The sequence below is a fragment of the Anarhichas minor genome, unplaced genomic scaffold (genome assembly GCF_050575085.1).
Source record: "Anarhichas minor isolate MPS153535 unplaced genomic scaffold, ASM5057508v1 ptg000025l, whole genome shotgun sequence".
NCBI lineage: Eukaryota > Metazoa > Chordata > Actinopteri > Perciformes > Anarhichadidae > Anarhichas > Anarhichas minor.
Window position 1 is genome coordinate 11,693,683 of NW_027466471.1, and position 26,944 is coordinate 11,720,626.

The 26,944-nt window shown below is 41.3% G+C and overlaps 1 protein-coding gene across 1 annotated transcript; it reads right to left on the reverse strand.

Moving 5' to 3' along the window:
• Positions 1–412: 412 nt before the first annotated feature.
• On the reverse strand, positions 413–26,040 carry sgsm1a (small G protein signaling modulator 1a). Its single transcript, XM_076099535.1, has 25 exons — positions 26,010–26,040; positions 25,845–25,888; positions 20,231–20,306; positions 14,542–14,704; positions 14,099–14,251; positions 13,943–14,010; positions 12,517–12,662; positions 11,878–12,015; positions 11,357–11,481; positions 10,713–10,780; positions 10,399–10,562; positions 9,800–9,935; positions 8,885–9,014; positions 8,349–8,413; positions 8,046–8,191; positions 7,137–7,265; positions 6,867–7,049; positions 6,382–6,447; positions 4,959–6,212; positions 4,729–4,853; positions 3,769–3,851; positions 3,526–3,635; positions 3,285–3,381; positions 2,768–2,935; positions 413–2,141 (listed from the first exon to the last, which is right to left on the reverse strand). Exons 1-25 carry the CDS (start codon positions 26,026–26,028, stop codon positions 2,053–2,055), a joined length of 3,945 nt encoding a protein of 1,314 aa, XP_075955650.1. The 5' UTR covers positions 26,029–26,040; the 3' UTR covers positions 413–2,052.
• Positions 26,041–26,944: the final 904 nt, after the last annotated feature.

Genomic DNA, 26,944 nt, shown 5'->3' on the forward strand with positions numbered 1-26,944 from the left:
TACGTTTTCATTCACATACATTTCATTATTTTATACTAAAGGGGTAAGAGGTTGTAACCTCAATCTAATGCCAATATACTTTTTGTTATTTATTTCCATATTTATTTCAGCATTTATTTCAGCATTTATTCATTACTTCTGTATTATATTTATTTCTGTATACTTGACAAATTTTTCGTCCTCCATAGATGATATGAAAAAATACATCAGCAGAGTTATTCCAGTTCATCTTGCGGGGACCATGAATGTAGCCGTTTAGATATTTACACCTTGACCAAACGGGAAGACAAAACAAACGACATTTCCATCTCTGGTCACCTCCTGATGTTCAACAACCCTCTACTTACCTCACACATTTGTGATTCTCTCACCTCAGTTTGATTAAATTGAGTAAAATACACAATACGCGATGTTTGGAAAAATAATGATGATTCCATTTTTATTGTTTTATTATAAAAACATATACCATTTAATATATACTATATATGAACTCTTAGCATATCATTTGACTGTTTTACAATACACATTTAGAACTGGCCACAAAACAAAAAGATCAGCTTCACAAACAAAGCAGCATCTGAATGAGAAAATGAATGAAAAAATAAAAACAATACTTGCTAAATAAATGTCACAATATACTTAAAAAAATTGTTTTCTGACAGCAGTAAGCATCCACAGAAACAACAATATTAAAAGCAATTCATCTCACCACATTCACTAAACAATACTTGAAGACCAACTGAGTGACGTTTTAGGCTATGAACGACGAGCACGGATGTGGGTAACTCAGGGCCGACATTAGTATCAATTTAGGGGTTGAAAGCATATATAATAAATATCGTCACGAGCCCCAAATCTGCCAAAACATCAATACAGTTTCCTTCATAACGTCATCTGTACCTTTCATTCTCATCTCTCTGTCTAAGTCACTCTCACACTAAAGAATCTCATCAACGTGGCGCCGAAAAAACGTTTAATTTGGTTTTCAGCGTCTCATCTGATCTTCCAAATTCATAGTCACATTCAAGCTGAAATTAACATTTAATTCAACAAAAAGGCGCCAGACAATACAAGACAAGGTGAGTAAACTGCACAATTTACAAAATATCTAGAGGTTCACTGGATAAGGAAACATATTTTAAGAGACTATCAAATCAGGCTTAAATCTCCGCACAGACATCCGTAGGTCACTTAAATATTAGGTTAGGATTTTACATATTATAAACCTCATAAGTTAAACACATCTATCTCTCAGTACAGTACAATTCACACATAACAAATAAAGACAATATTTGGCAGACGAGGCAGTTCAATTAAAACATTTTAAACACTGTTGGATGCTAAATCACTGACATGGTGCTAAATCCTAAATTATTCTTAATGTTGTTTGTGAAACAGAAATGTCGTTTAAGTTACATTTTGGAGTACAAGCCAGAGTTCTGTCATCAGTAGAAAGTCATTTAATTTTGGGGTGTTGCACTTAAGCAAAATGAAAAGTCTGCTGACATTCTGTCCTTCATTAAGCGATGGGAATAAGGGGATAACTTTCTGATATATTCAAAGTATAATCTTTGACCATTGAAATAATTATTATAAACTATCATCACAATGTATTCTTTGCATAAATATAGTCTCTGGTGAAATTCTGGGATAGAATTTGGATTGAAATGTGCAACTAAGACCATTATTATATCAAAATGTTAAGTGCACTCGGATTAAGATCGACACATAAGGAATTTCTGGCAGATGTATTTCGAAAATAAAGAAAAGCTTTTTCAGATACATTTTTTTTTCACTTTAACACACTGACAAATATGAAGCATACTATTCTCATACATCTGTTGACAACACAAACAACATTGTGGATACAGTGAATAAGGCTCATAGCAACAAACTGTGGTTGAAAAGGCATTGTATAGTATGTGTGTGTGTGTGTGTGTGTGTGTGAGAGAGAGAGAGAGAGAGAGCATGTGTGCTCAGATGTATTTGAATCTTGTGCTGCTACAGCCGGTCACACTTTACTTGGAAGGAAGAAGGAGACAAAGACCACAATCACTTGTTCTCTATAAGAATTTGCACCTTGCACACCAGATCTCTGGCCATGGTCAAAATCTTCTTTATGTTGTGGTGCTCAGCCATTTCTGAAAGACAAAAAAACACAAATGGTCGATATTATTTCCTAAAATGTCTGGAGAACATCTGAACAGACGTGTAACAGCTAGCAGCTTGTAAATCATTTCATCGTAGGTTGCTATTTGACATTCAATAACTCTAGATATTTAGTATAGCTCTTCCATAAATTAGTTGTAGCCTGGATCCAGACCTATGACTGTTTCCTTTCATGTTACAAATTTGTATTTAAATAGGTCTGGTCTTGTGCTCAAGGGCATCTTAGTTCCATTATCATGCTTTTAATGCTGGACGACTTGCAAAAGACAGATTTTTAAAAGAATGGGGGAAAGAATTGGTGCAGCAGAAGACAACACACAGTATTCTGACTTTTAGTTGCTAGTTTAAGTCAAGCTCTTCCAATGCTGGTTTCTACAATTCCCATAATGCAACTTGATAGCTTGTCTTTGCTGCATTCCATACATAGAAAATATTCACATTCACAGAAGACATTGCACAACTGTTTTGGCAGGCCGCACAGAATTACTCGTGACCAGTAATACTGATCTGTAATGTCTAATATCAGTCGAGGGCACCTTTAACAGGGATGAGGAGATATTTACATGAACAACGTCAGCTGTAAAGTGACATATTTTACCATTGAAGAACTTAATGATGTCAGTAAAGTCCATGTTGTTCTCCAGGATTATGTCCCTGTAGATCTCCACCAGCGCCAGGGCAATGAAGAGGACAAAGTGACTAGAAGAGACACACTTGGCTGCCCAGATCGTTTCCCACACTGCAAACACGTCATCGTACACCAGCTCTGGAACACAAATCACATAAAGAAACGGGAGTCGAGTCTGAATCGGTGTTTGAGGGCTCGGATGGGAGTCAGAGTTTGCAGGAAGGGGAGTTATCGGCAGAGAGAGATAAGATTGGAAGCAAGTCTTCGCAGGGAGGTTATACTGAGATACCCAGGTGACAAAACAAGCCATTTGAGTCTGAATAACTAAAAAAACTATCTATGCAGCTGTCTTGAAAATCCTTTCCAAGTCTTGATAATAACTAAATGTCTTGTTACCGAGCTGCCAAGTGGTTTGCGTTTTATCCACCAACGGGGCTTAAAGAGGAGTGAATCAGCTACTCCTCTATTTGGCAAAACTCTTTTGTACCTCGCTTGAAGTCGAGGAGAAACCAGCGGTAGCAGAAGTAGAAGTGGGTGTAGTCTCCGTTCTGGTGCATTAGCTCAAACTGCTCAGAATCCAGGATCTACAGAGAGAGAGGAGATCAGAGGAGATTCAGCACAACACAAAAAGAGACTGGTGTTGGAGGAAAAGGTTTGTTGGTAATGAATGGATTTAGTGATGCCTGACTGCTACAGTATCTGTAAAGGCTTTACTAGTGCTGCGTTACCTGGATTAGAGAGCGCATGTTGGCGAAGTGAGTATCCATAGCGCCTCCGTGTGGAAAGTTTTGATTCATTCTCTTCATGAGCTCAGTGAAACAGCTGAAGGCCATGGCCTCTGAAAAAAAAGGAAACAGAGCGAGGAAGCTGGGGTGAGCAAGTGAGTGGGCAAACTGTCCTCTGTTGTTCCATCAATAACTATAAAAATACACCAAATGTCAGAAAAGAGGAGTGATTCGGTGTTGACTCACCATCATCCAGAATGACTAGAAGTGGAGCCAGCAGATCGCACATGCCCTGTACGTAACCGATGTCAAGGTGCCTCCAGATATAGCTGTAAACATGCAACCAAGAGAAGTGAACTAAAGTGTCTTCAGCTGTTTTTATCTGCCACTCACACGCTGAGTCATACGCTGCTCAGGATTTAGAGGTATTTCCACATTTTGCATCAAACATTCGTATTTCACAATAAAATTCAAATACTCCTAAAGTGCAAAATGAGTAGGCTTCTCGAAGGACTAAATATGATATTTTAGAGGTACTCATTTTGTCCTATTATTTATTACCGTTAAAAGGTAAGTCTGGCATTGTATTAATATTTTTTCTTACTGTCAGCAAATCCTATGAAAAGACCCAAACCAACAATGTGTTATGCTGTCTCTCATTACCTTCTGACTCCGCTAGCCTGTCTGTGGCACTCAGCCCCAAGCCCATTTGTTCCTACTGAAGGCCTACATCTTTAAAAACAGGGCACACGTATAGTTTCAAATGTAAAAAAAGAAAAGGCTATGTATTGTATTTTTTCCCTTAACAGCCATGCTCTGTAAATTTAGCGAATGTTCCTACTTGATGGGGATTCATTTCAGCTGTGAATTGACACACATTTGGAGCTCTACTGAGTACTTACAGCAGGAAGGTGTGTTGGGGATGGACTCAAAATGTCATATATAAATGTCATATATATATTTAATATTTTGCCAGTCTTATCCTTTAAAGTTGTATTTATGGAGCACTTATAAGAAGAAGACAAGCAGCGAAAGGTTATGATTTAGTGGTATGAAGATGGGGGCATTTTTGTAATCCAAACAATCATTAGAACATTTACATTCAAACCATAAACCCTGAAAGTTAGATAAGCCATTTATATGAAGATGGGTAAAATGATCATGTTCACACTCTTTATTGCATCCCTGATGCTGTCAGTGTTTTACCTGCACATGATGTTGCGCAGTTTCTCCAGGTTGGCAGGAGTGAAGTACCAATAGTTTCGGTCACAGCGCTGGACATCCTTTTCAATGCGGTGTAGATTTAATGTATACAAGTCCAACAGCTCTTGCTGAAACAAACAAACAATAAATGAATAGATAAATCAAGCTCATAATAGTGTTGTATTGCCCTAGCATAAATGAATCTAAACACTCAAAGAAATACGTGTGCATACAGAGAAGGTACTCCCAGCTGATTCTTGAGAGGTGGCGTCATTCTTGGTGTCTCCAGACTCGGCCAGAGAGTCAAAGTTGGGGTAAAGGCTCTCCATCTCTGGCTCCAAACACAGGATGGGCTTTGCGCTGTCTGCACTGCGCTTTACCTGCTCGTCCTCCTGCCTGAGCGCTATGTGGGGGGCCGAGTCCTCAGAGAAAGACGTTGCTTTACAGCGTCCCTTCCTGCTCAAAGGCATCATGGAAACTTTGGCTATTGGGATCTCCTCCATCTCTATGGCTGAGGGAGACTCATCGGATTCAGTCATAACCTGAGCTTCGTCTGTCTGGGAGGCAAAGTAGGCCCCTCTTGGTCTCGAGACCTCGGTGTCGGCTGAGAAAACTAGGTTCTTTTCAACTTCAGGAGTCTTGTGATCAATTGATATATTTTCTCTCCAATCTGCCAATAAAACTTCTTGTGGTTTACTTACACACAACTTTGATCCGTCCGTTTCATTCGTCTTTTCTACATTTGTTTCTGCAGATTTCTTACTCTTTGAAGTTTCTTCAATACTCACTTCTGCTGCTTTTTTAAGACTTTGCTCAACAAGTTCTCCTTTTGATCCCGTATCAGCTGCTGACACCATCATAGTATCCTCATCAGGCACTTCTTTTTCTCTTTCCCCCGACTCTACAGATGTAACTCCTTTAATGTCTGCCAGTGCATCTTTATTTTCACACTTGGGCCCCTCTGTTTGAATGGCTCCAGACTCCTCAACAGTTTCTTGTGTTTTGGGTTGCAGACTTGTGTCTTTGTTGGCCTTCACCAGCTCCTCAGGCTTGGTATTTTCTGCAGATTTGGTCACATCAGGTGCTTTCTCCTCCTCTTTGTTCTTCACTTTACCTCTCACCTGGCTGTCCATCTCATCTGTCAGAGATTCACTTTCTACCCCTGCAGGTTTGACTGGGCTCTGTGGTGCCTGAGGAACAGCTGCAGATCTCGGGATTGTATCAGGTACAGTGCTGTCCTCTGTGCTGAGTGAGCCTTCCGACAGGCCGGAAGTGACTGAGAAGTTGCGGGAGGAGGGATGACCGGAGTCAGGAGAGTTTATCCCGTTCTGCAGAGCTCCATTGGGTATCTTTGGCACCTGTTTGGCCTCCTCGCTCTTGGGCTCCGTCTCGATCTGATCAACCTCCTCAACGGACTCAAACACCTGAAAGAACAAGCCAAAGGGAAGCAGGCTACTCCAGGGGAAGGGATGGGAGGATGTGAAGAACTAGCAAGGGAGAGAATGCAGGGATAAGGAGTATTGGTTGAGATCACATGCATTACTTTAGGATCAGGATATTAGAAGTCTAAAAAGTCTAACAGAAGAGTCATTCAGTTTGCATGAAAGACCATTTTTAAAAGGCTTTGCAGGCTGTAATATGGTGAGTATTTGATACCTGTGTGCTGCTGCTGGTGTCACTCTGCAGGCGAGCCAGACTCTGCCCGTCTGAGCTCTGGGGGGACTGGGTAATAAAGACATTCAGACCAATATATTATTAAAAACATGTTTTACTGATATGCATCTTTGTTATCGTTGGCTCATGACGTGCTGTGCTCACATTAAAGGTATACTCTGGTGAGTATTGGAATTGAGTACAGTTGCAGGAAAAGAGAATGGTTAAAAGTTCCAGGCATGGGCCAAGCCCCAAAACGGTTCGATTCTACCTTCTCCCATGATGCAACCAATATTCCCTTTAGACCTTCTCAGCTTGATAATTGTCTTTTATCATGCAGATGTGTTATAGAATAGAAAGCTACGAGCTATAGACAGTTGCCCAACAGTTATGCAACTGTACTGCCGTAACTAGTAAACAGACCTTTACTTGTAAAATTTATTTATTTATTTCCTAACTGTGAATATAAGTGAGCATTACTGCGTCACCTCATTGCTGACAGTGGAGTTGTGGTGGATCATCTTCTGACTGGAGCTGTCCATGCTCACTACTGAGGAGCACTTTGCTAATGCAGCAGCGTGCTGCTCCTTCTCCCGCTGGCGGACAATCTCCTCACAGCCGAGCCACTCACACATGGTCTGCTGGTAGCACACTCGGACCTGTTCGTCCACCTGCGGTGAGGGGTGGAGCGATCAAGGGTCAGTGGTTCAGGTTGAAAATACTTTGAACGCAAAGCCATAATCGTGCCAACTACAAACCTCTTTCCTCTCAGCTTCTGACATTCCAAACTGGTAATGACCCAGCAGAAAAGGCCACACCTCTTTACGCAGCGAGGCGTCCACACCACCGAAGTAGACCAGACGAAGCAGCTCCTTCTCATCGTATGCCTGAAGACAAAAGATAAAATTACTTTTTAATTTTTTTTTATCAATCTTTGGATTTGCCCCTTCATTAAAAGTACAATTATCACTATCTGCAGGTTTAAAACATTCAATAGCCTCATGGCAGCTTTTACTGTGAATGCATGTAATGACTAATGCAGGAGAGGTTGGTAGATGGTAAAGATTACATGCACTGGTGTGTGTCTGTGTGTGTGATTACACAGTATGTATGTGCTCAGTATTTACTTCACAGGAAGATAAATAAAAATCTAATGCAAGTTAAATCCAGTTTAAAAGCAACTGTTGACCAATGTTACTCAACCACTAATCTTTTGTTTAATTAAGTGTTTAAAGGGTTAAACTACTGTTTCTATGGTCAATTAACTGAGTCACTTTTGTGATGGCTAAGATAATCAAATATTAAATTAGTGTTATTCCCAAAAAATAAACCAGTTTTATGACAAATATTTGCTTACAAAACATATAAAATCCTTTTTTTATGTTCAGTTCAAACCCTCCATGGCATTAGGTAAATGTAACTGATGTCCATATAAATGTGGACTTTAAGACTGACGGGGCCATTAGTCTCGCTTCATGCACACTGCTGTGAGACTAATGGTGTGAGCCACATGATTAGCAGAGGATGAATATGGATGAGACAGAAGACTGAAGGAGTGAAAGACAGAGCCTGGGAGTGGACATGCATGTGTGTGTATGTGCACACAGCATACTGTCTGCAGCAATGTGAGGTTTGGGTTGCAGTGCTGTGACACCAGCGATGCTTACTGTGCAGTCCTGGAGGAAGGTCTGCCACACATCCGTAGTGAGCCCTTTGTAGGCATCGCACGGCACCTCGGGCGCCACAATGGTGTGATTGACGAGAGCAGAGAGGTGTGTACGCACGGTGGACAGGTGACGGCAGTATGCCAACCCTGGTTGACAATACAGTTCATTACTGAATGGCTCTGCAGATGGTAGTGATAATTGAAATGAGGATATTACGTACTACCTCCAACACATTTTCCAAGTGAATGTGAATCGATGCTAATATTTAAGGATTTTCAGGGTAAATATTAAGGAATCACTTACAGCCATAAAACGCCCGAGAGATGATCTGATTCTTCATGTTGTCGCACAGCAGCTTCAGAGGAGCCCTGCAGGAAGATACAGCACAGAGCCTTATGTCGAGGACTCACTGTTCTCTTCTCTTTCCTTAAAGGACAATCATCAAACATGAGAAGTTACTCATATTGTCCTGAGATACTGTGTCTAATGTAGAGTTTATTACAGTGTTGGGTCTAACCTTTTATCATTCAAATGATTACCTGACATATAGAACAAATTGGCCCGGAGGCTTGCCTTTGTTTCATAGCCTTCAACCATCTTATCAGCCTCGCTTATCACCTCATTTTCCAAACACATTCTCATGTCAGAGAGGTAAATGTCAGATAATTGTCTTCCTGGGTAATTGCAAAGTTGTTGTGTCTTTGCTCCTTTCTCAGTTTTGTCTCTATTGTTGAGGATTTCTGGTCGGCACTGAGGGATGTCAGGTTTGTTACTTTGTGTCTTCAGCAGCTTCTCTGTCAGCACAACTCAGTCTAGCTTGAAGCGTGCTTATGTCTAACCTCTCATGGTTGCACCCCTTGGGCGTCGCCCCATCAGAGAAGCTCCCCTGAGAACAAGAGGAACACGAGGACTTCCTGAGAGTGGGATTCCACATTGTAGCTCCCTGATCCATCAAGTCTGGAGGAGTCACTGCAACATGCACGCACACACAAACAATCACTGTCACTTAAAAAGCATTATGCTACAGAGGCTTTCAACAACAATTACATCTGCACTTAGAAGATTTAAACACAGCTGGAAACGCTTTGCATAAGCAGAATTATCAATTGTCATCTGCTGAAAGCGCTTCAGAGTACAATCAGTTTGTGCTTGATTCCTGTTGGAGCAAAGATAAAGCATGGAAACAAAACATTCATGCGATCTGGAATAGATGAACAATTTGAAAGCATGAAGCTGTCATATTCTATTACAATATTATAGAGAGATAGATCGATTGAGCGATACGCCATGAGCCATATTCGATCAATCAGTTATCCACCTATTGGCTGTTAAAAGGTTACTGCGCTGTAATGCAGTAAAAAGGGGTGACACACGGCGGCAGGGAGTGGGAGGGGCTTTAATAACAATGCACATCAATGAACTTTGCCAGAGGCGCAGGACAGGTCAGGAGGATTTCAGATGCAGAGAGTTAAAGCAAGCTGACAGACGAGCCGAGGTGTGACAGTGTTACAGCCGCGTCCTGTGAGGGAGGGGGATTCTTCAGGACAGCTGCAGGACCTCTTGGGTACAACCAGGGTCCCTGTTTTGGACGACGACTGTCCACTCAGTTGAAGGGAGAGGGAGGAAGTCAGATGGGGAGGATGGGTTACAGTTACTGTAACAAACAACGAGTAGCATTTTCATAAAATTACAAGAATTTTGAGAGGCTCGTGGGCGCTGATCATATTTATTTGCTTCTCTGGGAGGAATCTCACCAAACTCTGACTGGCTGTTTGGAAAGAGGATGCGGAAGACATAGTCTGTGGCCTCGTCCTCCTCCTTATCCGAGACCGAGTCTGAGGATCCAGATCCCGGAGGAACCCTGTTACGCAGCTTGGGAAACACCTTCCCCTGCAATGAGAATACAACTGATATTAAACTAATGCCAACAACCAAAATGCCTCAACCATTAGAGCCCAGCTAAACCATCCATGTGAATTAAAGATGATGAGTGTCTGCATGCTTCAGCTTATTAATAGTGTTTGAGCATGCGTGGGTGGTTTTCATTATTCTGTTTAGCTGCTCATACAATGCTACTCACAGTCCAATCAAAAACATCCATTCAAGAAGACACTTTTTGTGTGGTGATGCAGAGGGAACATTAAGTCTCGCATTCATTAGTGTCACTCCAACTAATATCACAATAACAAAGTGCATCTGTTTCTAAATGTGTTTTTTTAGGGATTTATTGATCAGATAGGTGTGATTTTGCATTTTAGTGCTCTTTTTCTTGAAGAATGGCCGATATGTGTAATTTATGCTCTAGAAGTGAAGCCAGGGAGCGACCCCAAAGGAAAAAACCTCAAATGCTGACCTTTCCCCTCTGGGACCAGAGTGGAGGGTCCAGCTGGCCGTGGGGAAGCAGGCCGTTCTCCAGGCAGGAGAGGAACTGGAGCAAGTGGCCTCCTCTGGGGAAGCGAAGTGGAGGTCTCTGTATCCCATCCTGACTGACCAGCACCACCGTCCCCCCGCTGTCAACTGCAGGAGATGTTTTCTTAGTTTAACTATTCATGATGCCATATTATTAGACAGCTGTGTTTAATTGCAGACAGTTATAACAAATAGAAAAGGCAGAAATTACACGCAAACAGAGTCAGAATTGTGCTGTAAAGGTTTGTGAGGACCCACCTTGTTGATGACAGTGTAAGTAAACTATCTCCCCCAGAGGGATGGTCATGGCATAATCCCAGTATACACTGAAAAACATTAATTAAATACAGAGTCAATAAAATAGAGCCCCAGACTCATCTTAGCACAACGCGTGGATCACCAGCTAACAGGGAAAAGCAAATCCACAGGGAATGTCAATCGAAGTTAAAATCTCAAGGACAATTAATTTTATGGCAAATAAAAAGAGTAGTCGGGAGAGTGCGCACAGACGAGCAGGAGCAGAGTGGACTAATACAATCCATTGTTTTGGTGAGACGAACCATGCACAGACACAGGAACATAACACAGTTTGCGGGTTTGAGAGATGTCTGACAGTCAATAAACCATCTGCTGGCTGCTGGAGTGCTCAAAATAAGCCTCATCAGAGCAGCAGCATTGACTCTGCATACTGAGCCCCCGAGCCACCCACAAACACACTGCATTATTCAGCAACACCCGAGTGTTACACAAACAGCTGATAAAAGACGTTAAGATAAACGACGAGTGTTTACACGTTAGATATTCTTATATGAGAAGGATTGCCAATATCATCAAACACAGGCTTTGTAGACAGACACAATCGGCATAATCGTGATCCATTTTGCAGCTGGATCATTTTGCACCTGTGTTCGTAGTCCAAGTCTGCAACAGAGCCGTTCATGAGCTGGTTGGGTGTCCACTTCAGGGTCATGAGGTCAGCATTCTGGTGCAGAGAGAGGTAACCTGGGATAGCCTCCATGTCGTCCCTCTGAAACAACCGCGAGGATGAAGAAAATGCTAAGTACGGCCGTCGTGTGCATGTATTTACATTTTACAGTTTGGTCTTATTAACCTGGGTGCTTATACGGTGTTCTGAAATGTATGGGATGACAATACAAAATGCAAACTAGTATTTTGTTCATGGCTTTAACTTGCAAATAAATATTCCTCAGGTGTTAATGACACTTTTTAGCTGTGACATTTCTATAAAATGTCAGACAGAACTATTGTCAGTCTGTTTATAAAACGTTGTTGCGGCAGACAGCGTGGAGAAATAATTTATTATCTTCTGTAAACTTGTAGCTTTTAAATTGATATATATATATATTTCTGGGGTTGTCATAGCTATACAGCGATGAGTGAAAAAGAGGCATCAGACAGTTACCGGTTGTACAAGCACGTTGTTTTTGCCAAACAGGAGGGTCACTCTGCTGTTTTGATGCAGCGACTCCACATATTCACGAGCTGATGGCGAGGGGGAAGGGCGTTCATCCATGCTGCTGCTGGAGTGCCGCTTCTGGATCTGCACAGCACAGACACAAAATACATCACATCAGATAACAAACATCGTAAACTGGTGGCTATCGTTGCAGAATTAATTACAGCTGGCCAGTCACAGTACAGCCATTTTCAATGAATAACATTTCGTTTTCACATGACTCAAGATAATAGAAATATGAGATTTATTCATGTGCACCAATGCATGCATCCTCCCGTGTTCCTGATGCCAATGACTTGAATGCTTTTGTTTGGAATGTGAGATAGATGAGTTGACCTGGTTCACTGGTAACCTGAACATTGAACAAGTATGAAGGTCTCAGATACACTTTGTTCTTTCTCCGGGGACACGCTACTTCACTTTATGCACTAATCTTAGCAGGTCCTCTTTAATCAGATGAGATCTCAGAAGGGAATGAAACTGGTCACACTAAACCTCTGCCAGCTAGACATGTGTGATAAACTAAAACGAGCCTGGCACTAATTCTGCATGTTCATCTACTGTATTACCAGTCTTAATACTCACACACAGTGCAGGCCTCTTAGTGGGAGAATCCTGTCTGCAGTGGCCACCATGGATACGATGTCTTTGCACCAACTCGTCAGCAGACGGGTCTGTCCAGAAGTGGTCGGCTGTCTTCATCTTTGTGTACTCCAAAGCACAAGGTCCAACTGTCGAGTGAAGGTGAACAGTTACATAGAGCAGACACTAGGTATAAGATTTCACTAACCAGTGATCAGCACCGGATTATCCTAAACATCAATGAGCACACTAAGAGTAAGAGAAGGGATACATTTTCGTACTAAAAGGTAGATTTTTCAGTCATGACCCTTCGTTACAAGATGCATAAATTGAGAGGTAATGGCTAGTTCAAATAGAGATTATGTTTCTCAAATAGACAATGTTTTTTTTCCAGGGACTTGAAGATGAAAGATTATCCACAAATTCACAAGCAAATGGTGAAACTAAAAAAATAAATATATATATATAAACCGAATTTTGTGTGGCAGAAATATGTTTTTTCTGCTTTCCTGTCTTGTTAATAAACTCACGAGCCCTCGAGTTATCTTGTAACTCTCTTTGGTCGGGAATCGCTGCATTAGGGTACAAAATGATACCAGCCTAATCTGAAAGGTACAGGTCAAATTGATCAGATTGGCCACGTTCAGCACCAAAAGCAATGCTTCTGGCTCGGCCTCAAAAAACTGTGTCAGTGTTCACTGGTGGGAAGCTGGTGAGGGATCAGGTCCCTGTTGCAGCAGGACAGACCTCTACTAGTTAGCCTATCAGCACTTCTTGCTCGAGTCTAAAAACTCCCGTGGTCAAGTGCAGAAACAAAGACTGAAGTACAGGAGGAACTGGCTATTATGCTTCATCCACATGGAATCAGGCAGTCGGCAAACCGATATTTAAGTGGGCGAGAGCAGGACAGTAAAATTAGGTGAGGCTGGCAGAGAATACCGGCAACAGTAACGGTAGACAGCAGTCCAAAGTTAAAATATTCTAACTTATCGCCGTCCTCCGCAAGCAAATTTACAAACAGATGGACGTAGCTCCCTTACCCAAGGAGAATGGTTTTTAAGTTTGTACGAGAATATTATGAGAAATCAGCTATTTGTAGCGACATGCATTACTGCAATAATTACATAATTACACTTCATTTAATATATTTTATTCCATCACCATAGCAATATATCGACACACGTTTTGTTTGTTTGTTCTTCTGATGCCGTCCAGAGGGTGTGGTCCGTCTGGAGTCTGCCTGATTCCATGTGAACGCAGCATTAGTACAAATGAAAAAAAGGGTACCACAATGTCCCTGTATAGGGTACTGGTCCAGGAACACGCTTTTGTACTGAAGAAAAAAACATGAGCCCAAACAGAGTGTGGCACATAATGCAAGATGACAACATTAAAAGAGACAAATGCTCACAATGTCACACATAATTACCTAACAAAGAGGCAAGGATAGGTCCGTCCACAGGGTCCATTAGAACAGCCTCTTTCTCGTAGTATTTACTGTAAGACAAACGTGAAAGGGTGGTTTTGAGGGGACATAGAGTTCTTGTAACAGAAGCAGCCGTTTCATTGACCCTTCTCAACGTACCTGCTGTTCTCCACCAGGTAGAGGACAATCTTGTCCAACACCTTCTCAAATAGAGCCGTGCGGATCCACAGGTTCTTGACTCCCTGCGGGCTGAGACCGGGCAGTCGGGGCATCTTGCGAAGGCTGTCCTGACTTTGCAAGCTTTGACTTCGTCTGCAGGAGGAGGTGATTTACAGGTTTCAATATAAACAATACAAGTATAACACGGTTTAGAATTCCATTGAGTAAAACTGCATCTGCTTGACGCTAATGGCATCAGTGATTCATGATTCATAAAAGCTCAAATACATGAATTATTTAGAGGCTTTTCATAGCAAAAAATTGCCCTTCAAGTAAGCAGACAGCCGTTTGTTTTCAGTGCTTTCGCTCACACCAGGCTTTGATGTAAGCTTTGAAGTCTGCTGTGATGTGTGACAACGAGCCGGGACGTGTGCGTCTCTCACTTTGTCTCGATGATCTGCTCCAGCTCCTGGGCCTTCCTACACAGCTCCTCAGCTGGGACGAAGCTCTTTCCCACCTTCATGAAGAGTGCCGCTATCTTGTTGCTACGCAGAAAGCCGGCTGCTCGCCGTCTCAGCCCGTGCAGAACACATGCCTCCACTGCAGCTGTGTGGACACAAACATATGATTAAACAAAAAAAAAAAGATATACTCTTTACCAAAGTGCACTTTGCTAATATTATATGCAGGAAGAGCATATCAATAAAGGACAGCAGACACCTCAGTCTCTCCTTTGAGCTCTGTTTTAGTCGCCACCGACTGCAAGATGACTGAAAGATGCCATGGAGCTTTTACATAACAGAGTAAATTCACCAATTGTTAACATAAAAAAATATTTTTGAAAGTACAGCTTTAATTTGTAACACTTAAAATCACTTAAAATTGGATTTTAAAAAAATGCAATTTTGGGATATTAGCGCTTGACACAAATCCAGAAGTTTTGTGGCACAAAATATTTGGCAGACGTGTCATGTCATACATCCACTTCAATTCAATTAACTTTATTTTGCCGGGATAATCAACTCGGTGTCTACGCACTTTCCAGGGAATCCTGGGCACAAATGTGAGTTTCTTCACCATCTGCATTTCTGCACAGTGACTATCTTCTGTATTTATGCGTTTAATATGGTGTTTATATCAAGCCTACATACATATCGGTTGACACTGTGCATTTAAATATGAAATTAAGCTTGTGGCAACTGGTGAAAATGCGTGTTGTGTTTGTGCTCAATACATAATCAAACCCTTCTGCTACATTTTCAGGAGACGTGTGTTTTCAGGGTTAAAGACTGCATATTTTTTTTAATGGATTTTCTGGATGGAGAAAAGAAACATTTTAACAAATTCAGGTTTTCACATAATGAACTATGTTCGTCCAATGAGCTGTAATGGACACACGAGTCGATGACACGGTGACACACGTGCACAAAAGCAGACAGCCCTCTTCCCTCTCATGCCTACGTGGCAGCACCTGGAGCTGTGTTGACATTTGAGTTGTCTTTCAGGACTAATCCTGTGGCTCTGTTCACATGGGGTCAGGGGGAAGGCTGGTGTTGCCATGGGAACCCCTGTTGATGGAGCTCTGGGAGAGACGAGCGGGGGGCGGCAGCTCATCAGCATCACGATCTCTCTCTGTCTCCATCATCCTCACTCCTTCAAACACAGCTTCCATCCCGCCCTTTATCATATCGCTCAGCACATCTGTGTCACTGCTGTTACCACCATCTCTGTTAACAGCTTCTACCAGGACGATACAAGTGTCGTCACAGCCGTCAACTTTCACTTTTCTTTTTGTCAAAATATGTCAATTTCTGCTTTCTTCTCTCTCTCTTCCTTCATTTCGCTCCTTGTCTGTGCTGTTTTCCCCCCACATCATTATTAGAGCAAGAAGCTAAATGTCAGCACACATTACCCTTTAACATTAAAAAGGTCTCCAAATATAGTTCATCATCCTTAGTCTCATTGTTTTTGTTAATTAGTCTCAGATGGCAAAAGAGCAAAAAAAAGCAACTCCTTACTGTCTATCTACCAAGCTATACAGAGAATTCCCACGTGTCAAAAAGAAGTGTTCAGTATGAGACACAAGGCAGGGAGATAGAACAGTTGTTCTGTAAAATGAAATGTGTGATCCGACCCAAGTTCCTACAACAATACTCACAAACAGCAGTGACAAGAAAATTAGTTCATGCATGTTGGATCAGTCCTTTGTGTGGTCCTCCGCAGTAAAAACAGCTGAAAATGGTAAATTGCTTCTAACCATCCTGTATCTGTGGCAACTGAGTGCATTAAAAGACTGTTAGACAGTGACAGAGAGTAACACTCCTCTCACAGCAGCCACAGGAACAAACAGTCTTAACATCGACAATGCTGAAAAGAAAAGTCAATAAGTGGATCCATAGAAACATTATCTAATGTTGTTTTTGGTCAATTTATCATTTGTGTTCTTTATCTAATATAATTTAAAATACATAAAAAAACAAAAAACACACAATTAGTGATCACAGCTTCTGATTTGTGAGCATTTGCTTGTTTCATAGACAGAATGATTAATCAGTTGATTGCGGATTAATAAACAACCATTAGTTGCAGATCGAAATATGTGACGCTTCACCACCAATACACATTAATAATCTATATTATGTAATAATATTTACTTTTCTATCATTCAATTGAGCAATATACGACATCCAGAGCATTAATAAACAGCAAACAACTATTTGCTATAGATATAGTGGATTAATGGCTATCTGGGCAGAGAATGAAGATGCTCTCCCTCTGTTTGTCTTGTTATCCGAGCTTCTCCTCGCTTTGTTGACACAACCAGCCAGCCGCGCATGCTTTTTAGTGCATATTAGTGCATGTGAGCGTGCCCCACTGGCTCGAGTGTGCCGCCTGCGCTGCTCTCATACGGCGGTGTTACAGATTATAAAGCCGTCCCGAAGACAGCGTCATCACTGAAGCATAATAGCGGCCACCATCATGTTCCCCCTCAGGTAAACACTGTTAGCTCTGTCAGCTTGTTTGCACTGTTAGCACCGTTAGCTACGAGCTTGTAGTGTAGAGCACGTGATAGGAATATACAAAAAAGAATTGAACTGGTATGACATTTATGATAAATGGTTATATTTGATAGTATGAATAAGTCAAATGCTGCTTTAAAAACATGACCATCACTGGTCTAAATTGCAACTATAGTGAGATGAATTTCAACTGATTTGGCTGCCAGTCTAACTTTAGTCACAACTTTGCTCCCTTTGTCTACAAAGTTGGTCAAATTGTCATTACATACAAACATTAGCATCTTCATAAAGCATGTTGTAAGTTTTCAGCACATTGATTAATCGATCTTCAAGTCATTTAGCTTCGACACGCAAATTTACTTTAACACACAGGAGAAAGAAAGAAAGTGCAATTTGTTAACTAAGAATAAACAGTTTAATTCAGGAAATGAACTGATTTTATAATCTATCAATAAAGCTACACTGTATGGCGGTCTTCAGCTTTGCTATGTCACTTTCCATTGCTTCATAACTCAAGTCAACGGTGGCTTTCTGACACACATTCCCTCCACAGCGTCTGAATTTCAGAGTCTGCCTGCACCTCATCAAAGTGGCCATGATGATGGAGGCTAATTGCTCCCTGTTGAGCTGGCCGAGCTCCTCTCCCATCCTCCACTCCCTCTCATCTCTAAACAGACCGCAGCTGAAAGAGGACGTATAGTAACAAGACTCACTGTCTATAAGGATCATAGGAGGAGTCAGGAGGAGTCAGGAGGAGGCGGAAACTGGCTGACAACAAAATAATAGAAATGAGAGGGTCATCCTGAACTTATTTTTGTCCACTGGGACGTATGACAGGCCTCAGACTGACCAGCAGCTATTACAGGCAGGTTAGATGATACAACGGATAATGTCCACACCGCAGGCAAAGGACAATGACACACAGACTTTAAAGCACTAATTAAAAAAACACATACAGCACATATACAATGGACGCAATACTAATTGATGTAAAAAAATAAAACCACTTGTGTTGCAATTTACGTATGTCCAAAATGTAATCACAAGACATTTGTGTGAAATTATCAAAATGATCATATTCATTATTGACTTATGGACAAAAAAAAAACATGTTTTGTGATGTCACATTGACCTTTGACCTCCACAATATGATCAATTCATCCTTGAGTGCAAGTGGAGTGGAAGTTTGTGCCAAATTTGACGATATTCCCTCAAAGGCGTTCCTGAGATATCACGTTCAATGCATCGCATGGACGGACGGACGGCGAACTCGAAAACATAATGTCTCGGTCACGATTGTCGCCGCCATGGGGACAAAACAAAACCTTTAATCAAAATCTGTAGTCTGTGACAAATTATTTTCATTACCGTCCAAAGGAACGTAAAACCATAAAAAGAGATTTGGGGTAAGCTGATAACTGGGTGGGAAAGATGTCCAACATCATTTGCTTATGCTGATTTAATATATATATTTGAACTGTCCTGTCAATTCTTTTCACATTATGAAAGGAACTATTTGTGTGTGTGTGTGTGTGTGTGTGTGCGTGTGTGTGTGTGTGTGTGTCTTCACATGAGTTAAGAAGTACTTGTCAAGTCTTAGTCTGCACGCATGGCTTCCAGTTAGTAAAAATATCAAATTTTCTGCTAAATGAAAGTAATTTTATTCCCACTGAAATCCCAAAATATATCTTGTTATGGATCACAGCTCTGGACTGAGCCAGACATCTGACTAGTGTGAGCGCCTGCACGTGGGCAGCGTGTTTCTCACAGGAGTCATGCTGCACTCTGTTAGTGCCATTTGGAGGCAAGAACAATAACATTTGGTGAAATACTGAACTTTAAATGTCCTTTATTTCTATACCGCACTGATTATATGATTGTACAAAAGTTATGCTGAAGATGTGGGCCTTTACGTCACTGGGCCGACTGTCTGTTTTTAATGAAGCAGGTGAAATCTCAACTTCCTTCTCGAGATGTAATGAGGCAAATATGTTCTTTTTGTTGGACAAAGACCTCTATTATAGGAAAACCAATCCAATAATAAGGACTACCACTTTATTCTGTCCTCTCTGATGGACTAAGATTGGTGTTGCCAGGTATTCTAAACTACTGCATGTATATTGTGTTAAGAATACTTCTGTATGCAAATGATTGTTGGTAAATGTGAATAATTTGTGTTCTATTCCTGACCCTTTGTTTACATTCATTTGGTTCTGTTCCAACACATTTTGCTTTCTGTTACACCCACTGACTTTCCTCTGGCCTCTTATTGGAAGAGAGCTGTTAGTCTGTGTTTCAGGTCTGCCACGCCCCTTTAAGTGGCTGGAGCACTCACAGCTGAGATTCATCAGTGCGTCAGTGGAGCTGCATGTAAACCCCCAGAACCAGTGCTCTTGCCCTTTTTTCTTGGCCTTCGAGCTGTTTGTTGGTTGCTGTCGGGAGCATTGCTTCTGCTGAACTTCTGTTTCGTTAGCTCCTTGGCACAGCTCTGTTGTAGTTATCCTCTCTCCTGGCTGGCTAGTTGGTAGGATGATTATTTCAATTTTTGCAAAGGTTTTGCATAAACTAGTTATGTTACTCGCTGTGTCCCCTTAGATACATTATGTAGTCCGTAACACTTTCCCACAAACACATGGCAGGGTTATTGCTGTCTGCTAGGAGAACTGGAACATTGAGTGAATTTGTGAGTAACATTTTATTCTTAAAATGGCTGCAGAGTGGAATTATAAGAAATATGTCAAAACCACAGTGTACTTAATTGGCTTCCTGTGCATTATTTTGTTTCATCATGTACTTCATTTTTTTTGTCCTGTGATCAATAATGTTGAACCTAGGTAGATGGAAATGGAGATATGTCAATAGAAATGAAAGGAATTAGTGTAAAGTTAAAGAAAGCAGTTCATGTAGAGAAATAAAATCAACAGGTTAAAATGAATCAAAGTAGTAATGGCAACCTACAAATATATGGAAGGTGATAGATTCAAGACGACAATATAAATTGAATAAAAAGAAAACACTCTGGCTCTTTTCAGTGTGGCAGAATTGTTAAAGCTGAAGAAGTTATAAAGGAGCAAAAGCTTTGTGATTCATCCTGTGTTTGTTGGTTACTCACCACAAAAGGACACGATATGGCTGCTGTCTTCGTGAACAAATTTCCTGGTGACGGCTTCCTCCATAATCTGCTTCACCTGTCAATGACATGCCAGATGCTGGATGACTCACTCATTAACATGCCACAAGTGATGCATACAGTCAGTGAGGGGCGAGTTGGTGAGAACATACTTCAGAGAATAATGAGAATTTATAAGAAATGTATATTAAAAAGAATAGGGTGATATGATGGAATGAGAGCATAGGGCTCAGGGGTTAAAGAGGAAGAAAAACACTGAGTGGGAACAATGCATTTTAAATTGGTGGATGAGTCACCAGCTTTCATCCCAAGGACCTCTACTGGGAAATGGGGGTGGGAGAATAAAGGGAAGGGGAGGGGCGTTCACCCATTTCTGAACAGTTTGTATCCTCAGTGGGAGCAATTGATTCTGTTATGTCAAAGGCTAATGACATCCTATTCATTGAAACCCAACTTCTTAAAAAGATTGGAGGTCACACACGTGCTCACAAGGTAACTCATTAGCTCATTAGTTAGGTTTTATCGTCACGGCAAAGTGCCCCTCTCCCCGTTGGCCTGACATCAGCTACAGAGCAACTGATAAATCAATCCCCTCTGGTGGCTATGGAGACGTCTCCCTGTGTGGGCAACGCTCTGCAATCTGCATGGGGAATAGCAACCTCCGGACACGGCCACGCAGATAGCTGTAATTTCCTGTTGAAATGAGTCTGTCCACAACGACCCTATTACACTGCCAAGTTCTCACACACACACACACATACACACACACACACACAGAGAGCTATTCACTCCAGCGGCTGACGCTCCCTCTGCTCTATTGTATCCTTCTTTCCAATCTGCACATTGATTCAATTCTTCGGTGGTGTGAAGAAATCATTCCCTGTGAGGCAGTTCAGTGGTCAAGAAGCAGCCAGCTGTCTAACAATATCAGTTTTCACGATTTGATATTTACAGCTTGATCATAAAACTTTCCAGGATATAAAGTTCTGTCTTCAGGTTTTTTCAACTACGGCTCAAATTTATAGAGCAATAATCTTAATATCTACTTTACTTGCTGTAACTGATTGCACCCTCACTGTTAATGCAAGATGACTAATCTCCAAATATGATATATATATATATACACTGTATATATAAACATTCACTATTTAGACAGCAGTCATTATGCAAATGTTGCCTGTTCGCAGTCAGTGTCAGTCTGATGTGATGTACACCCGCTCTACTCACAATCACACTTATATAAAGCGCACGCACGCACACAGGGCTCTATAGGCCCTGATTTTCTTTTTGAGTGCATCTGACATACAGGAAGCTGATTGATTTGCTGCCGACTTGAAGGCGCAGACTCCTTGTGTGTTCTCGTCTCTTTCATCTGGGCTACAGATCAGGCCTCTAAGGAATTCATTGGTGGAGTGTCGAGGCTCAGACAACCTGCAGGTTTCTATGGAGACGGCACATGTCTCCCCGTGGATCGCTTTCGCCTAAGAAGATGCATCAACAACATTCATTCATTGCTGAAATAAACAAAAACCTTATCGCAGCTCCCTGACTACAGTAACTAATAATATCCAGATCTTCTGTGCATTCATTGCTTTACATATCATCCAGCCACCAAGAGTCCTGTTTATTTGGCATCAGTAAAGCACAAATCTACACAGAATTTAACATTTAGTAGCCATATCTACTAAAATGGCACCACAAAATATATATTCACAAGAATTTACAGATAAAACAATGTGCGTGATGTGACAAAAACCATGAAATGCCTCTTTTACAGCGGCAAAGCCCGATGAATCTGCTGTGAACCAACTACTGTTGCCCGAGGGCCTCAGCCAGAGTGATAAAAGACCTTCAGAGTATTCCAATTAGCTGAAGCAACAGCAGAGCCAAGAAATAAGAGTCAGAGAGAAAGCCCCATCCATTATCATCCACCCTTCATTATTCATCATCTCTTTGGCCACTGACAATCATCATTGGTTATGCATAAAGCTCCACTTCTGGAGATTTAGAGTTGAATCTGAACTATATTATTTGAATAACAATTTAATAATGGATACGCACATAGATCAACCATCAAGGCAGTGATTTCACCACAATAGCACCTTGAATAATCGACAAGACAACCGCTCCCCACAAGGTCCATTTAGTAGCTGTTCTGGACCTTTCAATCATACAACATACTCTTCATCCGATGGGAGTTGGCATAGAAGTGTAGATGTTCAATTTGCATGTTTTTCTGTGTACTTTCATCTCGACGTCTTGCCCATGTTGGCCCAACCTTGCAGTGAGATGGTTTTGTCACCGTCCTAGTTCCCGAGTGAACTTTCCGTCTCAAACTGAAATCATTTTAACATGACACACACAGCGTCCCTCAAGGTAGAGGTGGACCATGAGGCTGCTGCATAGTATTACCTCAACTGTCACCACAGCACCTTGTAGTTCAGTTTGATTATAATGGTGCATGAACTCGCTAGGTAATCCTGTCTCATCCATACCAAAACCTGATTATGAATACACTCACCTAGAACGTTCACAAGCTGTATAATAGTCTGTGTAATCAGTTTCTATGACAACAATAATATTTGATGATTTTCCTGCAGCGTGTTCCTGCATTATGAAGCAACCCTGCTTTAATGTTTTCTATCAACGCGTTACCAGGAATCAGAAAATCTCTTTCAAACAGCAAACACAGCACAAGACTGGTGGATTATTTTACCCCACTGCCTGAAACCTTGTCCTGAGTAATCATACAGCAGAGTAAATGGTGCAGATCTATGTGGCCTGCTCTTCTAATAGTCAGTCTCTCTCTCTCTCTCTCTCTCTCTTTCCCTCTCTCTCCTTTAGCAAACACAGGTGTGTGTGTTCGTGTTTGTGTGAGCGAGGAGCATGATTCAGAGGTACGATCAGGGCAGCACAAAGAGACAGAGACAGACCAAGAGGTGCTCTGTATAAAAGCTAAGGCAAATAGGAGATCTCATTCAAACCAGTGTGTGCCAGAAGGTAATTCTGCTGCTACAGACGTCCTGCAATCTCTGGATAATGGCCCACATCCAGGTATATCTGAGCAGACTGGTGGCACACAACCAGCTGGACAAGGAGAGCGTGAGAACACATAGCATAGAGACGCCATATGGTATAACCCATACAGAGTAATAATAACTATAAACTGAAGGGACAACGGTACAAACAACATCTATCTTCCATTAAAGGGGAATGACTCATAACTCATTAATACATTTGAATTCTTTGTTAACCCATCTAGATTAATGCTGGTTTTCATGAAGTGCTATCTGTGAATAAAGTGAGCTATCATACTGTGTTGTTGCATCTACAGACTCCATCAGGTTGCATTTGTGGTAAACAGTACACTGTAAGTGAATCCCAGTAAGGCAATATCAGCACACAGGAGGCAGGATTAATTATGAGAAGGGTCTGGTCTCCACTGATAAGACTGCAAACAGAGCTCGGAGGAAAACAAATCAGACCAAAGTCTCCTCATTCCTCCTTTCACAAGATCCAGGAGGAGATTGTATCTTTGTTTACTTTGCAGAAATAAAGTCTTGTAATTTATGAAGCAATGTGAGATGAAACAAATCCATCAACTGTTAACAAACGGATGTTAAACAAAGTGCCCCTCAAGCATAAATCCGGCCAGGAAAAGGAAATGAGTAGCTTAACATTCTTTAAAAAAAAATACTGTTAATGTTCCACTACTTCAGTTTTTAAGTGTACAAAACAAACAGCAGTACAATAGTTTAGGTGATGCTGGAAAGCTCCCCGGGTTAGGTAAGGGTAAGGTAAGGGTTAGGTAAGGGTTGGGTAAGGGTTGGGTAAGGTAAGGGTTAGGTAAGGGTTAGGTAAGGGTTAGGTAAGGGTTGGGTAAGGGTTAGGTAAGGGTTAGGTAAGGGTTGGGTAAGGGTTAGGTAAGGGTTAGGTAAGGGTTGGGTAAGGGTTGGGTAAGGGTTAGTTAGGTAAGGTGATAGTGCTTTTGCGAAAACCTTCCCTGGACAAAACAACAAAACAAAAACCTCAACAGTACTACAAAGTAAACATAAATTCAAAGTTAATTGATTATGACAAAAGTGATTACTAAGTGGAAATTGAATACAACACTACTTACATTAAAACAGGTTTCACTACACAGACTAGCTGGTTATTAGCAACCCGCAGTAACTGGCAGGTGTGACTGTTGGGTAGCTAAGGTTACCTGAGCAAACAGGTAAAAGCTAACAGGTGTCAGACGTGACAAAGGATCAAAATGCTGTTAAATAATGATGTAAATATTTATACAATTGCATTTTGCAAAGTCGATTTCTGACCCACTTGCCCAACCAGGCAATTGGGGGAAAAAACATTATCGTTGAACCCTGAATGGTGCAATATTAAGATTTAGTAAATGTCACTAGAGTGAAACTAGCTAGTTTAAATAACTTATGAATCACAAACTTGGTAATGGATTCATGAATAGCTGGTGCAACCCAAGACCTGTGGCCTAAATGCAGTGGTTAACCAAGAATGTTACACAGAAATAACTCGTGAATATTTATTTGAATGTGTTTGACAGCTACAATACAAAAGTACTGGACTTCAATCCTTCATATCAGATGACGGCTGTAGGGTAGTTTTACTAGAATAACAGTAAGCACCCTCAGCAGGCCTTATGTGATGATATTAAGCCGTAATTATCAGGTCCAGAAAAGGATCATATATCTGGTGTGAATCTTAAGCAGTTTTCTTGAGATAAAACAAAGAAAACAGACGTCAGAAATAGTAAACAAATCATTATTCTTCTTCATCCAAATGGATGTTCATGCTATTTGAGCGTTGCATCTCAGCCTCAGCACTATTTGCTCCCATGTAACAGGCTTCACATGTCAGAGATCTTCATGCTCCATATGTCCTCTCTCCAAAGGTTGGGACCTAAAATCCACAGCAAAAGACTGCGGTAAGCTTTCTGAGAATTCACAAAGGTGAAGAAAAACCGTAATTCATGGTTTGAATGTCAGACAGACTAAATGGTAGCGACGTCTCATTTGATCTCTGCTGAACTCTGGTCTTCTGTTTTACTGCGGTAACCTCAAATGATGATAGGTGACATGAAGAGCAGCTGAACAGACCACCAGAGCTGCTTCCATATTTCTCACACACACACACACACACACACACACACAGTGTCTGACTGTAACAACCAAATGGCTCGGCAGAAGGCTGATGGTTTGCTCTGCCATAAACACCACAAGCACAATCTGTTTCCTTCATGCTGCTTCTCCACCAGTATGATTACTGAGCTGCAACACCAACACCCAAAACAGGGAGGAAGATACATAAAGAACAACAAGATAAATACTTGAAGACTACTATTAGTAATCTGCTATTTGATATGGGCTTGTTTTCTAATCTTTTCAAAGAGGTTGAGATTCAGAAGAGCATCCGAGCCATTTATCTCAGGTGTCATCATCAGGAATAGACGGATCGTTTAGTACAAGTGTCACCAAAAGGCTTATTATATCAGTGCGCAGGGTGAAACTGTCCAGCTTCATACAAACTAACATGTTTGTTTTTCCGATGCGATAAGTGGTGAGTTGAAAACACCCACCTCCTTCTTGACGGTGCGCAGCAGCCTCTGTCGGGTCTCTGCCTCTAAAACACAGCACAAACAGTCCCACACAGGACATATTTACAATCTGCCACAACTTCACTTAGTCTGCAACCTCAAAACAACGCAAACACAATTTTAGAAATATTGTTTTGTTGCCCGCACCTGCCATGATTGTTGCCATGGATCCTGTCTCCTGTCTCCTGTCTCCTGCAAGCGGCAGCGCTCTCATCAGCTGAGTGCTGCTCGTACACCGCGAGCACAACTCCACCTCCTCCAACACGCCTCTTAAAGACACACGCAGGGCCTCCATTGGGTGGCCCAGCGTCTGTGGAACAGGCGAATAATTACAGTTTTTTTTTTTTACGTTTGCTTTAGCACGATTTCAAAAACTGGAACAATTATGTCAAGACACGACACACAATTCACACAACCACACACGCACAAATGGCGAAACACCACAGCTCTTATGCAAAATGAAACATTTAAATCGAATTAATGGTTTATAAACGACTCATACGATGTGATTGTCTTTGAACCAGTTGCGCAATCTTAACTCAATCGTATCCACTTTTAACATGTCCACCTTTCTAATGATATAGTCTCGTTTTGATTTTTCAAAGATATTGTTAGAGCCAAGTACATGAATATATAAAGTACAACACACTCTACTTTATACTGATATCTATTTCTCTCCACATTGTAAAATCAATCAATCCATCAAATCATGTCCACATGGTGCACTGATTATCAGAACAGAGCATATTCTAAATACAATATAGTACATAAAAAGAAAGCATGGATCATAGTGTTTTGTTTTCTAATTGCTAATATAATTTTTTGAAAACAGGCCCGTTGCTTGTTTTGTTGTCTTCCATTGTTGTAAACAGGAACTCACCTGTAGTCTATTTTTTTAGAGCTATCATCCTGATTGATGAGTTGATAACAGGTGTTTGGCCCGGGGGACATGTGTATTGGCCAATTGGTCAATGAGTGGCATTTTGAATGCCAGTGTTTTGAAATGGCAAACAAGTTGTTTGCAAAGCAGAAATTGTGTTTTTAGAGACTTGAGCTGAGGTTTTGCTCTCTGGGAGTCAGTC